Source organism: Haliaeetus leucocephalus, unplaced genomic scaffold (genome assembly GCF_000737465.1).
Source record: "Haliaeetus leucocephalus isolate CR32 unplaced genomic scaffold, Haliaeetus_leucocephalus-4.0 Scaffold251, whole genome shotgun sequence".
Taxonomy (NCBI): domain Eukaryota; kingdom Metazoa; phylum Chordata; class Aves; order Accipitriformes; family Accipitridae; genus Haliaeetus; species Haliaeetus leucocephalus.
The window spans coordinates 2,728,007-2,753,070 of NW_010972687.1; the positions used below are offsets into that span (position 1 = coordinate 2,728,007).

The window sequence follows — 25,064 nt, forward strand, 5'->3', positions numbered from 1 at the left end:
TTATGGAGGAGATTTTCAAGATAAAGGGTCTGTGGGACCTCTTTTATTATCCATGTTTTCTTCTAAGTTTGAACAGGAAGGTGTTCATGCAAGAAGAGATCCCAACCACTTGTTTGCCTTTTAGTTTCACAGAATATTCCCATAACCTAGGGGTTTGGAAGAAGGCTTTTCCATGGGGTCTGGAGAGTCATTCTCTTGGGTTTTTGTGGCAAGGTTTTGGTAGCGGGGGGGTTACAGGGATGGCTTCTGTGAGAAGACACCAGAAACTTCCCCATGTCTGACACAGCCGAGGCCAGCCGGCTCCAAGATGGACCTGCCGCCAGCCAAGGCCAAGCCCATCAGCGATAGTGGTAGTGTCTCTGGGATAATATATTTAAGAAGGGAAAAAAAAGTTGTGGCAGTTCAGAAACTGCAGCTGGAGAGAGGAGTGAGAACATGTTAAGAGAAACAGCCCTGCAGACACTAAGGTCAGTAAGAAGGAGGGGGAGGAGGTGCTCCAGGCGCCGGAGCAGAGATTCTCCTGCAGCCCGTGGGGAAGACCATGGTGAGGCAGGCTGTCCCCCTGCAGCCCAGGGAGGTCCACAATGGAGCAGATATCCACCTGCAGCCCGTGGACGACCCCACGCTGGAGCAGGTGGGTGCCCAAAGGAGGCTGTGACCCTGTGGGAAGCTCGCACTGGAGCAGGCTCCCGGCAGGACCTGAGGACCTGTGGAAAGAGGAGCCCATGTTGGAGCAGGTTTTCTGTTAGGAATCATGACCTCGCAGGGGACCCACGCTGGAGCAGTCTGTGCCTGAAGGACTGCACCCCATGGAAGGGACCCATGCTGGAGCAGTTTGTGAAGAACTGCAGCCCATGGGAAGGACCCACATTGGAGAGTTCTTGGAGAACTGTCTCCTGTGGGATGGACCCCACGCTGGAGCAGGGGAAGAGTGTGAGGAGTCCTGCCCCTGAGGAGGATGAAGTGGCAGAGACAACATGTGATGAACTGACCACAACCCCCATTCCCCATTCCCCTGTGCCACTGGGGTGAGGTGGGAGATAGGTAGAGAATCCAGGAGTTAAGCTGTGCCTGGGAAGAAGGGAGGGGTGGAGGGAAGGTGTTTTGAGATTTGGTTTTATTTCTCATTACCCTACTCTGATTGACTGGCAAAAAATTAATTTTCCCCAAGTTGAGTCTGTTTTGCCCATGGTGGTAATTGGTGAGTGATCTCTCCTGTCCTTACCTCGACCCACGAGCTCTTTGTTATATTTTCTCTCCCCTGTCCAGCTGAGGGGAGGCGGAGTGATAGAATGGCTTTGGTGAGTACCTGCTGTCCAGCCAGGGTTTACCCACCACAGTCATCCTGTCCTTTTTTCTCCCAAAGGAAAGGTCTACTTTAGGACACAAAGACCGAATTACCCACTTCGTCTGCAGGTAATTCAGATTAAACACCACATTCTCAAAACCATCTGTGGGTCCCTAAGAAGCGGGTTTACTTCGTTTGATTAATAACTGTTCTGAACAGAAGAGTAAAAACTTGGTCTGTGTTCTAGGTTATCATTTCAAAGTATTTTTTATTAACTATCGATCTCTGTTCTGAAAGTTCAATGTGGAGCTTAACTCACCTACCCCAGTAGTGTGGTCTCCTTTCGGTCCGGTGTAAGAAGTGGGAGTTGGACCCCTCCTTCTGTGCCAACTCCCACGACCTCTCTTCTTCTGGGTAAACACACACTCATCTTTTTCAAAAGTACACTCTCCAGGATTGGTCAGCAATAGATCTGTAAGGAGAGGACACTGTTTAAAACGGCAAATATATTAGACAGGTACAGGGAGAGATTACACAAGGTATGTATTGCATTCACTCACCTGCTGAAACCACGTATCTATCTAGCAATACTTTCAGTTGTCATAAACTTATAAAAGCTAGCTTCAAACTGATGTACAAAATTTAATTTCATTTTCTTCACAGCTTTAGGGAAATCTGTGCCCTAGTCTGGCTCACTAACATATACTAATATTCTTTAAAGCATCTCATGCAGTTTATTATCTCATCATAGCTCTTAACTCTGTTCACAATGGGCTCTACCAGTGTAATTTTCTTCACTACTGTGGCACCCCAAGCAGTTTAATGAGCTCCAGCATGTACAACATGCATATTAAATGAGTATTGTCAAAGATTGGCATTCCTGTAATCTGAAATCAAACGCCACATTTAGCTCTCCTATGTTGCCTTGGCACCAGATTCTAATACTGCATACAACAGACCACAGAGCTGTAATTACTAGAGTATTTTCATTATTTCAATTCTATTAGATGATGCAGAAGACAAAAAGTTGACAATTCAGCTGCTTGCCAGGAAGCTTCTGTCAGCTCTTCTGCTATAATCTGAATCTGTAGTTCAGAAGTAGACACTCTGAGCTGCTTTCACCTTTTGAAAAGGAGGAAGCCTTGTTGCCTCACATACTCTGGGGCATTTTTTGAGCATTTTTTTGCTGCCATCAGTGACAAGTCCCAGTATGACTATATACCAAAGTGTCAGTTCTGCACCTTTGGTTCGTTTTCAAATTACTTAGGAACTACAGAAAGGCAAAACAGACAATTGTTGGAAATACTTTAGAAAAATGGCATCTTGTTTTATACATGTGACTTCTCTTGTTCTGTAATGGTTAGCTGCCTGAATGCATGAAATCCAATCAAAAGAGGTCATTAAATAGTTATTATTACATGGAAATATAAATGGTACGGTAGATCAGCCTCATCACCATTTCAAAGGCATGGCTTTATTCCGAAGAAGAATGGGTTTATAGATTGTGCCCATCTCATAAGAATGGTTTCTAAATTAGGATACAATCATTGTATTGTCAAACCTCAAAAAGCCCCAGAAGAGGGAATTTGGGTGAGTTCAGAGAGGTTAGCCTGTGCATGTCAGAGGGTAAAGTCTCAGTCAAAACCATTCAGTTCCTCTCACTACAGGAGGGAGAGTTAGACTCATTAGTCCTCATCACAGAACTGCAACTCCGATAAGGGATTGTGTCTTTGCCTTGCACAACTGTACTTCTGGACTTAAAAGAATAATGCTGTGTTTTGAAAATATTGCTTTTGGGTCCATTCCTGGTTTCCTAAAAGCCATTTGAAAACTACTTTCCCCTCAGCTGGACTGTTTTGGTTTTTCTAAATTGTAGTTCCCCAAAAGGAATGCTCATCTATATACAACTGCACTGGAGTCAGTGGAGTTAATTAGGAGTTAGCTGGTTCTGCTGTGAACAAAAACTGGCCCTTGCTGTATGTATGCTACTGCAAAGATAGAATTTATGCAATATTTATTGGAAAGAGAAAAGAAAAGAAACCACGGTGGGATGAAGGCAGCTGTAGGATGGGCTTGGAAAATTAAGGTATGCGATGAACTCTTACTAAAAAGGGTAGCAGCTGTTGGACGACAAATATACATGGTCTTACCAGCAGCCTGGCAGCTTCCCAGGCTGAATGATATATCATCCAGTGCTACAAGTCCACAGTCCCAGAAGCTTTTGCACCAGCTGACAAAGACAACCTGCAATACATGAAGGAAGTTTCAAGTATCTAACAAAAGCCGGCACTGTTAAGTGTATGGAAATTTAGATTTTTCCACATGCGCTAATAATTTTGACATCTATAGAACAGAATTGATGAATCCACTTTGTTTTGGCACATATTAACACTGCCAGTGACTGAAATTTCAAATCCAGTGGGGTTTACATGTATGTTTTCATTCAATAGCAAGTGTTTTCTCACTTTTATAGGCAAATGATGTATCTCAGTATGTAGTTTCCATTTTATTAGGAGAGTGTGTATTTTTTAGTGTATGAGAAAACATGACTCACTGAGGTTGTGGTTTTCCCCCCCAAAAAAACCAACATGAACAGCTCAAATGTCCTCAGCTATCTTATCCTTACAACCAGGAGGTTTTATCCATGGAAAAATAAATTTGAACGAGTAATGCAGAGTGATGGCCAAGAGAAATGGCTGTGGCAAAAAAAACAAAGAACAATAGAGATGAGATGAAACTACTGCATAAAATGGAATTATTCAGAAATGACACAAGGCCATGATATCATAGAGCAGGAGGCTAGAAATGCTAAGCATCATTCACAGTGTTCATCTGGGTTTGTGAAGGTAAGAATAGCTTCCAAGATGTTTTATTTGACTACACATTAATTCTGCCATGGAAAATACAAGTCACTCATGAGATGACAAAATAAAATGTAAAGAAACTAAGAATCCCAGCTGCCTTTCTGCCAAGGCTGACAGAGGTATGTTCGAATTACAGAAGACACAGTAAGGTTGATTTTGTGAAAATACTGCTGGCAGTTTTCTTTGCCTAACTACTGCAAACTATCTATCTGACCATTGGGGTTATGACCAAAATTTGGGAGGAGCTTTTCAAAACAATTCCTTTGTGATGAGGTCTGAGCTAGTGACCAGAGACGGATGAATGCCACTTCTAACAGTTTAATATTATGGAACAACTGTAAACACCTCAGTTACATATTTGAGGTTAAATGCTGACTGACAGTTTCATGTGGATACAAAAAGGTTGTTAAAAGTCGTGCATGCGTTATTTAATATGTCCTCTTTTAACAGGCTCAGTAACATCTTCAATATGGTCATTATACTGGATTTTGCTAGATTGCTTTGCTACGCAGTATTTTTTTACCCATCTGCTTATAAAACAGCCTGAGATGTAACTACACTTAAACCTTTGAGGAATGTATGGGTTATGCTGCTCAAGATGGAGCAATTTTCAAAACCATTTTCCATTCAGTGCTACCAATCCTGGTAATAGTAATTATCTGTCTTGTAAACTGTTACAGGTACGGACTTGAAGAGTGCCCCTGCACAGCGTGCACAACTGCTCAGTGTATCGTGGCCAAAAACTGGCCTTTTCTTTTTTTTTTTTTTTTTTTTCTGTAGAGCTGCTCTCTTAGCCTTAAGGCTTAACAGGACAAAAATTGTTTCCTACTTTGTAAGTTCGTTCTCAAGAAACAGGCGCAATCTGTTAAAAAATGCTAGCATCTCTTGGAATAAAGCATACAATAAATACTGACGTTGGGTGGACGTCATTCACCAGACTTTTAATACATGCATTCTGGTGAACATTTGTAATAAACTAAAGACATATTATAGTCCTAAACCCAAGAATCCTCAGAAAACCACACATGAAAGGGTGAGGTCAGTCCTCGTTTTGTGAAACAACATTTCCACACTGTGGAATGATGTTGTAAGTGATGTTTTCCTATTGACATCACTGGGAGCAGGATCAAGTTCTTTATTCTTAAATTGCGATAATTTGTTCCATACAAGGTATGTAATTACCCATTGGATCCTGCAGAAAGCCCTGTATTTTAAAAGCATCGCAACAATAACTCTTGGTCTCTCAAAGGCCATTGAACCGGTCGCCTTTGTACAATCAAAGGATTGATCTGTTTCGGTGATACTTACAAACTTGTTCAGCTTTGTCATCTGTAGCTTTAGCATTACTAATTCTCCACTTGCTTTTTGTGGCATTGAGTGACATGCTGCCATGAGCAGCCTTTATAATTGCACGGGTGTGGGGGAGCTTGTGCTTGGGAATTTGGAGTTTCCAGTATTAGCTATAGCAAATGTACTGAAACAGTTCATTGTCCCCTTGGCTTATTTTGTTGCTATATTCTTGATTTAGTTTTAAGCAACGGGGTAGAAGATATTTTTATTCACAGGTCAAATTTATTCACTCTTCTTTTTGTCCTAAATATCCCTTTTTTGTCATAAAGGGACATCTTTGACTATTTGAACTTCACCTACCAAAATTGTATCAATTTGGATTTACTCAGCTACTCATCTTCACCCTATGTCAGCTCTCGGAATCCTTTCTACAGTCTCAGTAGGACTAATCTCATGATGCTTTACATTTGTTCTTGCTTTGAATTAAAGTATTTCCTAGGTCAATTCTTCCAAAAGAAATTTTTATGAAGTTATCTCACGCCTTGGAGAAGAGAATAGGGCGATCTTTCTGCTCAGCTCACACTTTCTTCATAAAACATGACAGATGAACAACATACTAATTGTTTTAAACTAGGTAACAAATCTTCCTGGACTTGCATGCTATCTTGGAGGCTAAATTAAAACCATTATCAAATGCAGGCAGTTGTTGCCTGTGTTACTGAAAAATAAAACATATTTTCCTCTCATGTCTCTTTTTGTTCCAATAACAGGACACAGCCAGGGCATTAGTTTCCTTCCAAACCATTGCCATGATTTCTGGAAGCTGGTTTGTTTCTTTTCCAGTGCTTAATCAATGTTCCTGGCCTGCGGCCTCAAAGTATCAATAATCAGGTTTTAGGATTTATCCTGGATTATATCAGTAATGAGCAACACCAAAGGAGAACAGCTGGTAGAGCAAGCAGGGTCTTCTCCCAGGACACACTGTTGGGTTGTGCTGCAGACACTGAGTGAGGTAGAAGGAACTTCTCAACCTTAGCACTCTGCATCTCTACAAATGAGTTAAAATGTATGCATATGAAGTTTACCTGCTTTTGGAGGAGAAAAAAAGAGTAGGACATGCAGTAGGGTACCTCCAGTGTAAGGAAGAACTAATATGGAAACTTGTAAAATGAGGTTTGGAGGGAGCTGGACTGAGAACAGGAGACAAGGAGAGAAGATGGCCCCAGATCCCTGTGGATTCTGTGTATTTTCTTTCCTACTTGTTTATCCCAGAAAGTATAGCTCTTGCTCAATTAGAGAGCCAGACCAACTAAACAAAAGAAAAACTGTGACAGCAGCCAGATCTGGTGACTGAAAAGCAAGCTATGCCTCTGCAGCAAAGTAATTCGCCCAATTTCATCCTAGTGAATATTCCTAGGTTTAAACTACATACTGTATATTGGTGTAGACACAAAACAGTCTGTTGCTTACACACGCGTATTTCGGTTCAATGTCTTAAAGGAGAAAGGCTGTTATAGTGGAGTTTGAGGTGGGTTTTTTGTGAGAAGCAACTGCCGTAGCTTCCATACAGTGACACAAAACTCAGTACTACACTCAATCCAAAAGTAACTCCAGCACCAGAAAAAAAAGTGTGACATGACACAAAGAAGCAGTCAAGATGTTTTCACAAAACCGGGAGCCTGACTTTTCAGTCAGTTACACTAGTACACAGCCATGTAAGTGGGTAAGCCAGTGACTCATCACCAGCACAGGGAATGGGAGAACCACGCTGATTGTCCCAGGGCTATTCAATACAAATGTTATCAGTGTAGACCAAATTACTTTTATCTAGCTTAATTAGACTAGATTTTAAATGGCTTGGTTTTCTTTGGCTTAAACAGTCAGAAACTCATTTATCAAGAATGCAAGTAAGCTATTCAGCCAAAATTAGAATGCCTGCAAGCTTCTGTCATTTAAAATAAATTGATTTAAAATGGCACTCGCCAGGCAAGTTCAATTTCTTGCCATGTAAATACAATGAGCTTCTGCAGGAAAAATAATGGATTATAAAATCTTCTACATAGATAATTGGATAACATTGGTAGTAAGCTTGTGACATTTGAACAAATATTTTTAAAAATCTTTCCTGTCCAAGGGTAAATGGGTTGCAGAAACAAACAATAAAAGAGAAACATAAAGCTAACAAAACAACCTAGGGCCACAGGCTGTTAATACTACATCTGTACTCACTGGATTGCACGGTCTAGTAGAGAATATTGCCTGTACAGAAATGTATACAGGACACCGATATCCTCAGCTGTCCCCCAGGGCCCTCCTAGATTTCCAGAAATCTGCTATTATGGCTCTATCTTCTTTTCAGTGAAACAGTTTCCTTGCTCTTTTATAAAAGGGAAAGGTTCTTGCCTTTAGACTTAGGAGACTTGTCAGATGATGTGGCATTGTAATATCACAATATTAAGTACCCAGAACAAAAACTGAGCAAAAAAAGGAAGTGTCAGTTAAATATCACAGACACCAAAATGAGGTATGTAATATTTCATGCAAGATATCTGCTTGCTTAGCTACTGTGAAGATGCAGGCCACTTAAGTCACACTTTCTAACCGGAATAATTTTTAGTTTCCAGTATGTTGTTTCCATAACAGTATATCAAACACCACAAGACAGTGGCGTTCACATTTTACAAGCACTAATCCTACTATTTTCAGACCCTAGTCTTCTTATTGTAAATTGGCATTTCCAGTGGCTGTTCTTTAAGAAGTTTCTTGGTTTAGAGGTGAGAGACGGAAGGACTGAAGGGCCATACTATAAAACTGCAGCCCATTCCAACCTCTTTAGGTTGCATACCTTATTGTGGGAAGACTGATTAAGGGTCATATCAGAACAGTAACAAAAAGCTCCTTTATTTGACACAAGGGAGGGTTTTTCAGAGGAGGAGGAGGGGATGAGGACTAGGACGTCTCCTCTCCTCCACTTCATATCTGAGTGGAGAACTGTGTCCTTTATACTTGGTCACAGGCATCTAGGACTTCATCATATATCCAAGATTGCTTTAGTCATTTACCTATGACTTCAGTGGACAAGCAGGAGACACAAATTTGTCAGCAGCAAAGACAAATGCTAGAATAATTTAATATTGAGCATCATCACAGTGATGATGTGAGAACAACGGTCCAAAGACACTCCTTCCAAGCCCTAGGAAGGCAGAGGGGTAATAATGGATGTTTAGAGACAGCAGTACAAGAAACAAATCAACCATAAAGCTATTTGTGCCACTATATTATGTTCAGCCCCCAGAGAGCTGAAGAACTTGCTGAGCTAGAGGTCACACCTGTACCACTGTGTTTATGGTCCCTGTGAGGTCTGTTTTCCATGAATTTGCCTAATCCCTTTTTAAATGTATGTATACTATTAGCTTCCACAGCATCCTGCAGCAAAGGATTTCAGTGTTTAGTCATTCCCAAGAAAGTCCTCCCTTTTGTTTGTTTTAAAACATGTAAATATTGAAGTGCAACACTCAGTCATTTGATTCTGCTTTCTCACAACCGCAACTAAAATTAGTTACAGAGGATGGGTGAAAACAAACAGAGGAACTCAAGGAGAGTGAATTAAAAAAAAAATCAGAGAGGAAGAAAAGTACATTGAAAGAATTAAAATCCAAGAAATGCTGCCACAACAACTCTGATGGAAGGAGGGTGGGCTGTTACAATGTCAGCTACCTTTCTGAGGATTTGTTTTTGAAACCTGGGGAGGTATTCAAGCACTACAGTGCTAGGTAACATTGCAAAAACTTGCATGAATGGATAAACAACATCAGATGTTTGCTTTTGAAAACCTGAGCTTCAGAATGGTGAACCAAATCTAGCAGAAATAAACAGAATGGATATAAGTAGACCCAACTGCACTCAAACCTTCACTTTAATCTAGGTATTTGAACTTTGCTGTGAAGTTGCATAAAAGAAATATCTTTCCATGGCAGCATACACAGACAAACACACACAGAGTATCAAAATGCAGATACTTGCTCCACGGTGCAAGTGAACATCTCCAGGTTACATATGCCGTATTTTCAGTTAGCTCTGACATTTTTCTGCCATGTATTGGCCTGCAAGATCAGTTTCAGTACATTCAATCCGATCAAAAGAATCCACATATTTCAGACTCAGATTTTTATGCTGCCCTTTAAGAGGCTTATACAACAAAGCATGAAGGGTTTCATTTATTTTTAAAAATGTTAGCAGGGTTTTTTTTATTTATTTCTACCTTCCCACATTTATTCCCCAGGCACTACAGAGTATAAAAACAATACTGTATGTGTATAGGATCATAGGGACTTACACTATCTAAAAGAGAGAGTGCCTCAAGTACCAATTGAGAAATCAGGATTTTAAATTTCCTGCCTTCTTGCTAGCATTATATAGCATATGTACTTGCAGTATGTACACATATATACATATATATATATGTATAAACATTTATGACTCGCTTAGTTGGATCATACCCACCTAACCTTTTCAACATGGTATTTTCAAAGTGTCATATTAAAGCCTGTTGACCAGCTTCATGTTTCCTGCTCATAGAACTCAAGCCAACAATCCATGCCAGACTGCAGTTAGCTAATTCAAAAAGAACTTGCAAAAACCATTACACAAACCAAGAGATGAAAATCTGAGCCTTTTTATTGTCCTGATGCAAACAAATATATTACCAAAATTAAAACACATCAGACAGATTTTGTATTGTTTTCAAAGCCTTGGGAGTAGGATTCATAGTAGAAGAAAGATGAAGGACATAGGTAATCAGGTATTTTAGAACAATTGTTTTCTGGCTGCAAAATCGCTATGACCTTCCGGACTCCCTGGCCAAAGCAGCATTACAACTGCCTTACTGACTTCACTAGCCATTAAGGAACTGGCAGGAGACTGTTTACTGTTTCCACAGGCGCTGACCCTATCTACAAGTACACCGAGTAACCAAGAAGTTGATCAGCCAAACTACTGTGCATGCCTACAACTTCTTATCATCCAAGTCTAGACATAATGCATCTCAGAAAACAATACGATGGGCACATCAGCCACCACATCTGTATTAGAGGAAAGGTGGTAGCCCTACCTTATTTTGAGACCACCTCACTCCATTAAAAAACTGTTTTTCACTTGCTTGTAACATTGCCAAGACGCAATGATTTCAGCTCAGACTTTCCATGCTGGGTCCTTGCTTCAGGCTTGTTTTGGAAGATTTAAGCCAAAACAGTTCCATCATTTCCGAGAACAAGGCTAAGAAAAAAGGTTTTATTTTGCCCCTATTTAAAAAATTCTTTGAAAAGCTTGGGCACTCCTAGGCTTTGGAGTCGGAACATGAAAAGTGTCAGGGTTTGGTCTTTGTGCCAGAACGGTGCTTTCTGTCAAGTCATTATTTTTTGAAAACCTAAAATTTGTAAGAACTCAGACAAGCAGGGCAAACAGTCTGGGACATGGACAGGATTAGAGGGAAAAAAATTGGACTGTCCAGAGCTGAGGAGTAAGATAGGGAATGGGGCGGGGGGGATGACAGGGAAGGGGGGGGGTGCAGAATTGCTGCCTACAGGGCAGGATAGATAAGACAAAGATGCGTCAGTGAGGAGGCAAAAGACACAAGGACAGGTTGGAGGAGACAGGACAAGAAAGGTCAAGCTTCAGCGAGGTTTGTTTCTGTTATGTTTCTTTATACTGCCTCTCCCTCCAGAGACTGAAGTGTAATCCCTGACTTGCTGGTTCCCACCACTCCTTGCTGTCAGGCGAAACATGCTCTGATGCTCCTCCACCTCTGGCCTACAATGAAGACAGCTGCTGAAATGAGTGTTCCTTGTCAGCTATTTCACTAGGTCCTAGGCAGACACATCTTTACAGATAACTAACCTAAGTGTTTATACAATGCTTTAGACACAGTGCTCCTTTATTTCCTTCTGTTGGCTTGGAAAAGAAGAAACAAATAAAATAAAGCACGAAAGGACCTTTTAAATTATTAAGGTTGAAGAGTTGGGCATGAGATTGCAAGGAAAAGCCAGAATTGGGTTCACTGTTCAACTTCATTCAAGCCTGCCTGTGAATATGACAAGCAGACAACTGGTAACTACACCGGTTTTTCACCCTTGCCTTATGGCAAGCAGACACACACTTAAACTTTGGCATCATTTGTCTTTTATATGCTACCTTCTCAGCTGTAAAGATATCTTGATATACTTTTCCATAATGACATGGACTTCAGGACTTCACCCATTGTCTTCCATCTACTATTTGTCTAAGGAAAACTTTATAAACTGATGGTGTATATACACAGCCATCGTGAAAACCATAAAAATGTTATACAAAGGTCAGCACATTATAGCTTGTGCGTGATTTATTATGTACCAATGGCATCTACTACATATGCAAAACTGCAACTTAATCCCTACTCTAAACCTAATTTAATTTTCCAATCCAGGAAAAAAGACAGTGTGAAAGAATAGGTTTTAAAAAGGCTAAGGTAGAACTTCACACCCCACCTCACTGCCAAATACATAGTTATTTGGCTAAGGGGTGTTTGAATTATGATATGCTGAACATATGCCAAGTTCTCTAAAGCTCAATAAATCTCACTTTTTGTGATATTTGAGAAATGCCTCCTCAACAGAATCATTCTGCAACTTGTTTCCATGGGAAAGAAGGCTTTCCCATCACAAGACCTGAAGGACCCACTGAAGGTTTTTGAGAATTGCCAGAGGCCAACAAACCCTCCTGCTGCAGAGCACTGGGTTTCTTCCCTGCTGCAGACCTTCGGGCTCAGAAGCAGTGAGGATATTCCCTTGACTTCTTTATTTCCCTCTGTGCTGCTTTCCCCATCTGCTACTGCCTACAGACAGACTGGTAACTACAGACATGAAAGCTGCAATTCATGAAAAGATTTCCATCCCAGGCAAGTTTCTTCACAAGTGTTTTAGATATACTAATTTCTAGGAAAACATAAAAATAGTTCCTCATAAATTCATATGGGAAAAGATTTTCCATGTAAATGTCAGATGCTAAAAAATCTGCCACCTACAAGGCTGTAAACCATTTTTAACAGTCATGCTCAGCTGTCATCACTACTCATACAGTGTATTACGTTATACAAGCTACTGAACCTTTTTGGAATTAATAAAGAAATACGTAAACAGGAGATGGCAAAAGTATGTTATAAGCTTGCCTTTTTAACCCATACCTTTTCATGATTAAAAAAAAAAGAGAAAAATACTTTTCTGCAAGTATTTTGGGATGATAATATGAGAGACTTTTCTATCATGCACTTGCTGGGCAGTAATAAAATTATTTTTTCTGTATCAGTTGAAAGGGAATTAGAAATTCTATTATGTTTAATGCATTAAAAAACATACATAAAAATCACATCAATTTTTTAAGGCATCAGGTCTCTGAGAGAAAACACTAGCCAACAATTAGGACTGAAATTCTCAGCGTATATTTCCCTTTTAACACAGGTAGGCAACTTTTTTTCTGGTCAACTTTTTCTTTTACAGTGTATTTACCTCAAAGAAACCAATTTTTTTTTTTTTTTTTCCAGAAAAGTTAAACTCAATAACTACTGCCATTTGAAAAATTACTTTATAGTGGGGAAAATGCTTAAGATGTTTGTCTGTAATTTAGAAATACTTGAGTTACAAGACAAGCTTTCATTCATATGTTCACAGTACTACTGCGCTCTGAAAAAAGGCTGGATTTATCTCAGTGTCATCAGGTAGCGATCCGTCTGGTCCTCCTTAGATGACCCACAGATAGTGAAAACCCATTACAGCAATCAGGGTAACTGCAGAAGTAGCACCTACACAAATTTGTGTAAAAGTCAGTCTTTGTAAAAAGAGTGGAGCTGAGGAATAACAGCAGCTTGAGAACTTACTCAAGAGGTGATGTGAAATATTTTGTTATTCTTATTAACTTGCTGAGATAATGAAGTGACCTATCCAACCAGACATTGCAAATACTTCAAGTCCATTCCTCTAAATTACACTGACTTCTGGTTTCGTATTTTAACCCAGTGGTTGAGTTTAGGAAAATAGGATCAGCTCCCCATTTAGACCAGAACTTACCAGTACTGACTTTTTAGATTAATTAAAATCTGTAACTGAGTACAGTGATGAGAATCACATAGGAAACAAACAAACAAAAAAGACTGAATGTGGAGCCTGCTGAGAAACCAAAACACAACCAGCTCTCATTGGAGCTCCTCAGGTGAAATCTCCACAAATAGTGCGACTACAGTTGAGGACACCAGAGCAACACTGCCCCATTTCTGGTAGGAAGCCCCTTTATTGGGGCTCCCATGGGAGCCAGGCTCTGAAGAAATACTCCACTCCCCACTGTACTGCCTGGGGAACTCTATTTCACTTTGCAGGTATAACTCACTTAGAATTGCAGATAACAAAGAACTTTGGGAGGAGAAGGCAAGGAAAATCTCCATCCAGAATTCAGCATATTTGAAGAGCTGGCTCTTACCTTGCAAGGCATGGGCTTTTTGAAGGAGATTTCAGCTTGAGTCCAAACTCCCTTTGGAGAGTCCAAGACAGACCAGATTTTCTCTTGAACAACATGATTCTCCTCAAAGATATAAACAGCAAGAGTGCCACTCATTTTGAAAAACCCATATAAGGCATAATAAAAACGCAGACAAAACTGCAAGTTTCCTGGCAGGGTCGGGCCATACAGACGTCCAAGGTACCCAGGCTGCGATGTAAACTTTGTGTTCGCCAACAAGTAATAACCTGCAAGACAGTGCAATTATTGAGTACTTCTAATACACACTTAGCACAGCTGATTTGCTGTTAAAGCAGCTTCCATTATTGCATCAGGCTTTGGTTATAAAAACAGTTGCTACTAGCAGGAAACTGATTATCACACTCTGTTTGAAAGGAAACAAGAATTTTTCTAAAAGCATCCCAGCTACTTCAAGCTAAACTGGCACATGGCTAAGTTACCAGAAATAAGCACTTTTCAAATTTACAGTGAAAAATTCTCTGGCCTGCTGGCCTCACTGGAAACCTGGTACTACTCCAAGACTGAAGAATGAAGGATGGGGCATAAGGCCTCTTATTGCCTGCACCAAGTGTAAAGAGTTGAGACTTTTGCACATATGATTAAGAACCATGAATACTCTACACAGAGATGTGTGAGTTTCAGAATTTATTATCAGGCCTTTCACTACATGCCTTCACTACACAACATTTCACATTTTTCCCTTAAAAATACCAACTATTGTAATCCTGGAAGAGCTAAGAGCCCATCAGTCCTCTATATTAAAAGCCGTGTGTTAAGCTACTATTGTATTTGCTTGCATATTTTTGTGGAATCTTCCCTTCAGTGACTACAGATCAGTATAGTGAAGATATTCTGATTTACGGCCTTGAGTGACTATTCAATAGGTGACTTTCCCCCTTTACATGTGGGGAGGCACAGCCAGAGTCCCAGATAGGACAGAACAGCGTACACTGATTTTTAATGGCAGGGAGTTGCAGTGAGGCAATCCAAAGAGTGTGCTGATGACATTATTTAACAGAGTGAACAATGATACAACAGGTTAACCTTTATATCCAGTTTGACTCTGCTAGTGAAAAGGAATTCTGATTTACCAAATCCCGTAGTGTGATCTCCTGCTCTATACACGTTACGCTTCACTTTCACTCTGCTCCATCCTGGGTCATCTTTGTGATCCTGGTAAAAATTACACAGATCTTCCTCAAAATTGCAGCCTGCCTCAGCAGGATTGAAAGGAGGTCCTAAAAGATAGATGCATATGTTCTGTTAGGAAGAGCACAGTATAATAAGCATAGGTATTTGAAGCACAAGGATGCCAAAAAATACTCATCTTTCTTTGCATTACAGAAGATAAGCATGTGCAAAGATATTACACATACATTCTGCAAAGTCACAATAATATCAAACTATCAATTTTCTATCGCAAGTGGGTGTTATTTTCTTACATTTTTGCTAGAGCTGGGAGGAAACCTCCTTCACAGTCCCTATAAAATATAAATAAGCTACAGATATTAAGAGAAGATTCCTCCTTCAGGACATAATGCACAAAGACATTCACATGATTTGTTTTCATCCTCCTCCTTCATTCAAAAGATATTTGGACAAAATGAGCATGAGTGTGCATGTGTGTGCACATGGGTGTGATATTTTCATTTCAGTTTCCAAGGGGATAACCTTCTAACATCAACATTTAATATTATTTTAAAGAACACTTTTTAAAAAACCCTTTTGTAGTCACGTGTAACGTGTGTGCATATGCATGCCATAAGTGTGTAAGTCAAATAGCTTTCGGTTCAGGTACTGCCTCATGGCTACTGACCTCTGGAGCTATGCCTCACTCATTTTAGCACTGCAGCAAAGAAAGCTGAACTGTTTATAGTGAGGTTGATTAAAAGCTAAGCTAAGCTCCCCAGCCCTGCTGATGGCTCCCTCTTGACCTGCGATGTGGAATTCATGGGTCAGGATTTGCTTTAGTCTGAAAAAATCCTGCTGGTGAATGGGTGCTTTTAAGTAAAACATTTCTACTTCTTCAAAAGCCTCATCAGTCACTCATACCAGGTGCTGGGGGAAGGAGGGGCACAACCCAAAGCCATCATGCAATTTTTGGCTACATCAGGAGCCAGGACGCTGTGAGCATCACTCTATGGCAGCATGCATGACCCTTCTGCACGGAGGCTAAGAGGGGCTTCCTGGCAAGGGCAGGGATGCAGGTGATCAGCTTCAGGAGAAGGAAAATCTTGGCATTGGAGAGATGCCTGTGGTCTTTTCAGCCTCAAATAAGCCAGATCTAAGCACTGCCCATGTCTCTTTCTCTGCCTACAGAGAAAAAGGAGGCAGCGCTGGCCTCCCTCCACTGCTTTCCTAGCTAAAGCAAACACAGTTGGAGCAATACCAGGTCCATGCAGCATTAAAGATTCACCCTTTGGTAAGAAAGTTTAATACTCTGGTACCTTTTCCCTCAGTTTGGCTAACATTGAGACCTTTGTTGACACAAACTTCCAGAAAAATAAGGAAAAAACTCAATGCTGTTATATACACTGCTGTGGCTGACTACAAGAATGAAGATCTCTTGCCTTTTAACATCTCTACATAAAACAACTGAAGATGGAAATAGGACATAAGTCTGAAGGATTAACCAGCTTTGTTGTAGTTCAACAAAATATAAAGCAAATGATTGGCATTCATTTCTCAAACAGAAAAAAAACCCTGAAATTCAGGGGTTCAAATTCAGAGTTAGTAGGCAAAGGTCTAGCTGAACCTATCAAAGTTACCGGTCAGAGCAGATCTGAACATGGGCCATGATAGCAAGACTAAATCAGGGTTAGGGCAGAAAATACTATAAAATTAATCGCACACCTCAACACATATAAGCCATCTGAAAATTAAAATGGAAAACACAGATGAGCACACAGCTCCATTCCATGGCGTACTGCAAACATAACTCAGGACTTTCGTTGCAAAACAAAGCAAAACCAGAACAGGCATTGAGGAGTTAATGAAACTACTAGATTTACTCAGCCAAGAGTCATGGATTAGTAACATATCTGGAATCTACCTCCTATTGATACTTGAGCAGTATCAGGTAAAGCTAGCAGAGACTCCAAGCAGATACAAAAGGGCAAAAACTCTCTTTCTCCTTGATCACTTCAAAACATTAGCCAAAAATTCAAACTTGAGACTAAAAGAATGGATGGACTCAGTGGGAAACCACTAATCTACTTTTGCCTATTGCTTACTGTTACAGTAAAACCCAAGCAACCAGTACACAGCTATTTAAGAGGCTGCATTCACAAATGATAAAGTCCTTTGTCCCAAGTGCCTCTACAGCAGAGGTCACGTGGATTCAGCTGACTTCTGCTGCTGTGAAAACCTAATAAAATCCTGACAGACACGCCACTCTGAGATGAATAATACCTCCTGGAAGAGCGAAGACAGGAAAGCAAGGCTCCTGTTTTGGCTCTGAAGAACACCTCAGGGCATGTGGCATGGAAGAAGATATTCCCTACATTGGCAATAATGAAAAGCCCAGGACATTTTCTTCCTCATACCATTACACCTGGGGAAATCCCCCTCTATTTCCATAACAGGCCTGCAAGTGGTAACTTGTTCAAAAGCTGGGGTGATGTAAATAAAGCATTCAGTCCAGTGCTCCTGTTGCAGATCCCTGGGGCAAGGTCTTTGGAGAGGAAGCATTAAGGACTGGTTTCTGGATCCAACAAATGGCATTAGTGTTGATCTGCTGTTTTGTTGCCAGGAGGAAGAGGAGCCCAATTGTGCTGGTCCGATGAGAAGGTAGCATCTGCACATCACTACCAAATATTGCAAGTACTGACAGATGGTTCAGAGGGGCAAAGCAAAGAGGGAAAACAAGGAAGGTAAATAGCAATAAGAACTCATACCTGTCTGATTGCTGCAGTAAACCGGAGAGAAAGAAATGTCATCAAGGGCAACATAACCTCCCTTGGCACTATTGAAAGCAACTTCAAATATTACCTGGAAATTATAATTGTTTGTTATTCATCTACCATATACACAACAATAATTTTGATACACATCTTCATATTACAGAATTCTGATCAGATGTCCCAGACAGACTCCAGGGCATCTCAGATAGCACTGCAGGTGTTAGGACAAATTAAATTATATCACTTATTAGGGATATACTTCAGAGCCTGACCCTGGCACCAGATCTTTGCCCACTCAAGGTCAAGGGAAAATCAAGGGGAACATAGCTCTTCTGCTGCTTTATGAAGCAGCAGTTTTAAAGATGCAGTAAGGCTACTGTCATGATACCATACAAAGCCAGTATTCAGGGTCATCAGTCTGTATTGACTAGAACTCCAAAGCTGCCTAAATATTACTGTATCTAGAATCTAGCTGGATCAAGAGCGAAAACCAAACTGTATGGATTACTCTGCTATTACAATATTAATTTTTACTGTTTTCTCTAAACATCCTCAGACACTGAAACCCATGCCTTGGCATCAGCTGGCAGGGAAGATATCCTTTAAAAAATTTAGGTAAGATAAGAACCAAAAAGCTATTGCTGTGTTTTGTTTACCACAAAAATCAAACAATGTTTGTACTTAGCCATTCCCAGTGGACATCACTTCCTCAAGTAAGTGGAGGACAGTCTATAACTCTTGAGGAAGTGTCTTAAAATCTCTCTTAAGTAACAAAGCTCTGAGTTACAGGAAAACTTTGAGAAAAGGTCTGAATTGCAGGCAACCCCAGGGACAAAACAAGGATATAAGGACAGATGCTTCCAGAGCGAGATCCTGTTCAGTGAAAGCAATGCCTGTGATGTCTCGCCTAGGGATGGGAGCCAAACTAGTAGAGCTGTGAAAGAATCCCAAGCGATCTCCTTTAGCCAGATGAAACAAAGAGGAAGACCTTCTTTGAAGCAACAGAAGAAATTATATGCAAGGTTTAATCTTATTTCTATAAAGCGATCTCTAAAATAGTGACTCTGTTGGATTACATAAAAATTCCTGGAACAGAATAAAGGCCCATCTAGCCCAGTGTCCTCTCCAACAGAGGTCACCTGCAGAAAGAACTGAAGACAATGACAAGTTATCAGTTCTTCCTCCCTCACATTGAATTCCTGATGGATTCTTTCTTTCCCATTAATTTGTCTAATAGTTTTTTTAACTGATCAGAATAATGGTATCCATAGTATGCTGTGGAAGCGAGTTCCACAGTTATGTGATATAGGAAAAATTTGTCCCTTTGTTTTCTTTTAAAACAGATACCTGGTAATTAAGAATTTGGAACAGCAACATAAACTATGAGAAAAAGGGAACAGTTAATCTTTTCTGTGCCATTCACAGTTTTTATGAACCTCTACCATATTCTATTTCAGTCACTTTTTCTACAGGCTGAAAAGTGTTATTTCATCAACATAACTTCTCCATACTTTTGATTATCCCCATCTCCCTCTTGTAGTTCTAGGATATTCTTTTTTAACTGAAAAGGTTGGAGCTGCATACTCTGCTGAACACAGGGTTACCCTGTGCATTCATCCAGTGGTACAACATCCTCTGTTTTGCTATTTATTCCAGTATAGTTTCCAACATTCCGGATGGTTTTATGAATGCCACTAAGAACTGAGAGGATATTTTCACAAAACTAACCACAGTAATGCCAAGCTCATTAATTAATTTCCATCTATAGTGCTAGGACTGTTTTTTCCCTTGCATGTTACTTACTTTATTAAATAAGTAATTCACTTACTTATCATTCAGTATTATGAGACCTTATCAGACCTAATCTCCTTTCCCATACCATTTGAAGTCTGACAATTCAAGTGGATGACTTGGTCAATGACTTTACAGAGTATAAAAGGACTATGCAACATCTGATGAAAATTAGCTTTACCCCTAATAATTCCTGAAAATCTGCAGGCTTACAGTGAATTAAAAAAAATAACTTATGTGGAGTTAAAGCAAGTAGAATGAAAGCTGATTTATTTGTAATCCTAGTATTAGAAGTGTATATATATAGGTATAAAGTGTGTCTGTGTATATATATATATATATATAAAATCACATATATATGTATGTATATATATAATATATTTGTATACATGTAAGTATATATGTGTATATATAATATATAAACACTGTTTATTTCAATCTTCTGATATTTATATATAATATATAAGAATATATGTTTTACATATATATAAAGATACAATGTATATATGCATGTATGTATATATACTATACATACACACACACACATTTTTATACATATGTATGTGTGTGTATATCTTTTTTAATACATACATATATATATAAAATGTATATCCTAAGATTTGGGATTTTTTTCAGTAAACACTAGGGAATAAAGCATTCAATTTGTTTCTGATACTCTGGAAATTAATTCTAGTAACCATAGGAGCTGATTTTCACACCTAAGGACTACTGTGCTACTAGGACCCAAGTTTGGACTCTTATCTTGTGAAAGCACAGAAAGACTGAATTGCAGGGTTGTACAAGGTAGAGAATAGAGCTCGAATATTTTTTTAATTTTTATTCTGTAGTGGGAGGCATGCATTATTTTATGGTACTCAGCATCCTCAGAAATGGATCATCGAGTCACAGAAATATGGGACTGAGAGAGCACCGACATTATTTAGTAGGAACTGAAAGACCTCACATTTGTAGGACTCTACAGCCTCCCAAGGTATTCTGATCAAGCACTTCACCACCTGACTTGATCTTTGCTGAAAATCAAGCACCAGTATGGAAGGAGGTACCTCCTTGATGCTTATACAGTGGACAAAGGAAACAACAGATCACCAGCATCTTTATAACCATCTTTCAGAAACTGGACAGCCACTGCCATGTTCCTGACTTAGCCTGAGTCAGCACTGTTGTCTGATGCAACCTGAAGTCGTAGCTGGCCCGTACAGGAACGATTGCTTTACCTCCATGGGGTATGGCGCACTGAAGTCAACTTCTGCTAGCGCCCAGTCTGCGCTCAGTGCACTGTCTGTTTTCCAGATCTCTTCATAAAAGCCACTTGTGTCTCTCAAGTAAACAGTAAAAACAATGCTACTCTCCTGCTTAAGTTGATAATAAAAAGATAAGCAGCCAGACATGGGGACTGTGGTCTTCGGTGAGATTAGCTGGGCCACTTCCTGAAAATGTTTGACGTAAACAGAGTCCACATACATGTAGTGACCTAAAAGTATAAAAGAAACTTGGTATAAGGACACTCTTTAATGAACACCACTTACAAGAAGTATCAGGAGATGGGCAGGGACTAGACATGTATCTCTACAACCTGGACAACAATGGTTGATTCCTAGGAAATTTTAGTAATTCTAAGAGATTTTTTTTTTTCTCCTTTCCTCCTATGTACAACCCAAGTTGTTTGGCTAAGATACCACTGGCAAAACAGTCGGTCTCAGGTCTTTCTTAAGTCTTTACTCAAGACCTTTATATTCAAGAAAGCAAAAACTCTCTGAATTTTGAGAGCCATTCATAAATGGAAAAACGTGTTACAATTGAGTGAATACCCTGCCTCCCAACAGCTCAGTATAGTATGTAGTCTTTTTCCAAGTGCAACTTTTACTGAGGCAACCCAAATTAATGAACAAGACTGTAAATAAGCTGTGTGTTTCCTCACATTTTCCTCACATGAACACTCAGCAGTTCATTTAATATATCAAATGAATTGCTAAATAACCTTTATTCTGCACATTTCATTGCTTCTATAATTCTGCTTGGTCTATCTAGGATTTGGTTTCTAAATGTTTTATCTTTACTGAATAGACTGTTTTTTTGTAAAATCCTTTAAAAAGACTTTTGAGAGATGTTAATAAACAGAAAAATGCATTACAGGTGAGTAGACTCCGTCCCCCTCAACAGCCAGTATGACCTGCAGGATTTTCAAAGGGTACAGCTTCTCAGACTTTGATTTTGGGAGAGCTATCTCAATTTAAATGGGACACATCCACCTGCATGGATATGCTGTGCATGTGTAGTTTTTCTTCTTCTACACTCCCAGAAACACAGCATCAAACAGTATCAGTTGACGAACGGAAAAATGGTTCTTCACAAGTAGAAAACTTAGAGGAGAATGAAGTGTCAAACTGACAGACTACTTCAGCATGGACACTGCAAACTGTGCCGTTAGGTTTGTATCTACACCACTACATTAATTAGCCAATAGTGTTCTCAAACATGGAGATGTCACTTCTTGCTTCACTCCAGTGGAAGGAGGGGAAAGGGCTTGCTTGGCTGTAGTCTCCTCCAGCCTGCCCACTGCCGGGGGACTGGTGACTCTTCAGCGGTACTTGCCTGAGAAGTTCTAGGCTTCATTTTTGCTTTGCAGTTCTACCACACTTCATTGCTTAATTATGATCTCCTTAGCTGATGCGCCTTCATAGCACACTTCTTGCAAAAAGAAGGCTCTTCTGTGACTTTTGGCTTCTTGGGGTCTTCTCAGTCAATGGTCAGCAGTGAGGGTTTGGTGTGAAAAAGGAAACACTGTGGCTACAAGAAAACAGATCCCTCCCAGTTGGCGATGTTTCCTATCACATTCAGTACTTTACTTAATAGGTAGAGCTACTGTCTGCTGTTGAAGTTGTGCTGAATTAAACTTCCATCTAAATTTCACCAGCATTTAAGTGCCATGGGGTGATGCAGGGCTGGACTGACACTCTGTACTCAACTCACACAATTGTGAAATAAATGAAAAGACACAGCAGTGTGAGTTAAGGAAAGAGGATCAACCCTGCTTTTCATGACACAATTCCCTGCACCATCACAAGCGTCATGTTGTCTGAGACGCACAGTGTGCTGCAGCAGCCAGATCTCCTGACCATCACCTGCCGTGGTACTTCATCCAACACTACATCAAAGGCTAAGCTATCCCCCAACCGTTCTCTATGACTATGTAAAACGTTCTCCTCTCAACAAGGTGGCCAGGACAAGTATTTCACACATGGAAGGTGCTGAAAATCCTCTAAGTCTTTACAGCATTCTGCCTCCAACGGACTGTATTAACAGCACCACATTTGACTGAAACAAACAAAACTCCGAAACTGTGCAATTTAACCTGAGATTCTCCAAACATGTTTCAATCCCTTAGCTTTCCTGCTCAACTTTCCTAATAGCCACTGGAAAGAAAACCCCTGCCATATGTACAGAGCAGCAGTACAAGATTTTAAAGCTTACTGTGGCCCATACTTTTAGAATCCACAGAAAGATCAATTTTCCCCCTTTCTGTCCAAAATTTTACCCTTATTTTGAGCAATTTTGAAGCCTAGCATAACAACTTTATTATAAAGCTTACAGGAAACTTCGTGTGAACTTCTGAAAATTCCCCCTATCTTTTTCTAATCCTTTTTTTCACATAAGTAATTCTTACCCCATCCAGTGCCAGGAGAAAAGAAACAACTCACATCATAATTTGCAGTATAACAGTCACAGGTGGATCACAGACTCAAATTTTCCACTATAGTTCTGTTCTACATTTGTTGCTTACCCAGTTCACTGTTAAGTGTGTGGTCTTTGGGCAGGATAGACTGAGAATTGCGAATGTTCCCTCCACCAACAAACCAGTTGACATTGGGGTTCCAGCGGTTCACAAAGCCACAAAGATGATTTTCTTCAAAGTCACATTCTGCAATTGCAGACATCACCAGCTGAGTGCACACATTTCATTACAGAAACTGGAAGAGAAGCTATTGCTAAGCACTGGCATCACTTTACATATGGCAGTGCAGATAACACCTGTATTTATAACACTGGATGCAACAATTAACAGCTTATAATAAATGGAAGCAAACTTAGCCACAATTTTTGATCAATTTCTGATAAAATTTTCCTTTCCATCCTGTTCGGTCCACTCTATCTTTTCATTATTTGGCAATATAGGGCTGCTGTAATTTAGAATCAAATAAAATTAATGTAAAATATACCACTTTGTAGTATTCAATAGTCAGAGCAGAACTTCCACTTATAAATCAGGGATGGCTAGAAGTGAAGCGGGAGTAGTGTTTCATGGCGGTAATGAGACTGCTGTGTTTCCTTCACAGAGTCAAAGTATTGTGACAATTCGGTTGGACTCCACCAGAACTCCCTAGAAATGCAAAGGTCTCCCAGCCTCCTAGCCACTGAAATTTTTGAACTTCATTAGCTGTTTTTGGCAAATGTCATGAGCAAATAGCTGTAAGTGTAAATATCAACAGAGTTTTGACTCTGCAGCCTGGAAGATGTCACTGTAAGGAAACATGAGCATGCAGACAGCAGAAATAATGTCACAGCTGTTACTTTTAATATTTGCAGCCATCTAGTTTTGTGAAAATATAACACTTGTTCCTGCTTGAACAATAAATAGCTTTAGAATGAATTATTGTATGTGAAATGGCTACATATATCACAGAGATGGGTGAATAAAAACACGTATTAGTGTGTGCAACCTTAGCTTAAAAAATATCTACATCAAATATGGCAGCCTACTTCTCAATGAGGAAAAAGCCATTGTCTTTCCTCTAAACCCAGACCGTTAATTCAGTTTTAAAACTGCCAACAAGGCATTTTTTTCTCTGCAGAGAATATGAGAGCTGAGCAGACAGTACTTACCGATACAATACCCAGGCGTTATTTTAATTTCAAAAACTGCTATACTGGCAGATTTATCTTGTCTCATTTCACCTTCCAGTACAATCTGCGGAATATAAACCAAACTGTGAATTTCAGGGTTTCAGTATTTCTGCTATCACCCTGGACATTCAAACAGGACAAACAGGAGAACAAATTAAATACATGTGGGGGGCTCATCACCCTTACAGTCAGGAGAGGTGCTTTTGCTGGAGGAGCTTGGCAGAACGCATTAAAGATGGAGTCAGTGCCCTTCCTCGAGCACAGGAGGCACACTGAAGGACAATGAGGCAAGGCCAAAAAACCCCACACTTCACGTAAGAGTACGGGTCTCCAGATTCCTCAGCGGTGGCTATACAGGACGTTATCGTGAAGGACGCGATGCGGCGGGGTTTGGGTAGACGTACCCAGCTTCCGACTCCTCCCAGAAGGACGCAGAGGACAGGGAGGAAGGAGGGCAGCTGCAGA

General features: G+C 40.1%; 1 protein-coding gene across 1 annotated transcript in view; it reads right to left on the reverse strand.

Moving 5' to 3' along the window:
• MAMDC2 (MAM domain containing 2) overlaps window positions 1-25,064 on the reverse strand; it is a 63,859-nt gene that overhangs the window by 5,308 nt on the left and 33,487 nt on the right. Inside the window, exons 3-10 of the mRNA XM_010568731.1 lie at window positions 24,579-24,663; window positions 23,479-23,616; window positions 20,912-21,168; window positions 17,880-17,973; window positions 15,075-15,221; window positions 13,945-14,210; window positions 3,439-3,532; window positions 1,608-1,760 (exon numbers count right to left, since the gene is read on the reverse strand). Coding sequence (XP_010567033.1) covers window positions 1,608-1,760; window positions 3,439-3,532; window positions 13,945-14,210; window positions 15,075-15,221; window positions 17,880-17,973; window positions 20,912-21,168; window positions 23,479-23,616; window positions 24,579-24,663 — 1,234 coding nt within the window. The remainder of the gene's footprint in view (window positions 1-1,607; window positions 1,761-3,438; window positions 3,533-13,944; window positions 14,211-15,074; window positions 15,222-17,879; window positions 17,974-20,911; window positions 21,169-23,478; window positions 23,617-24,578; window positions 24,664-25,064) is intronic.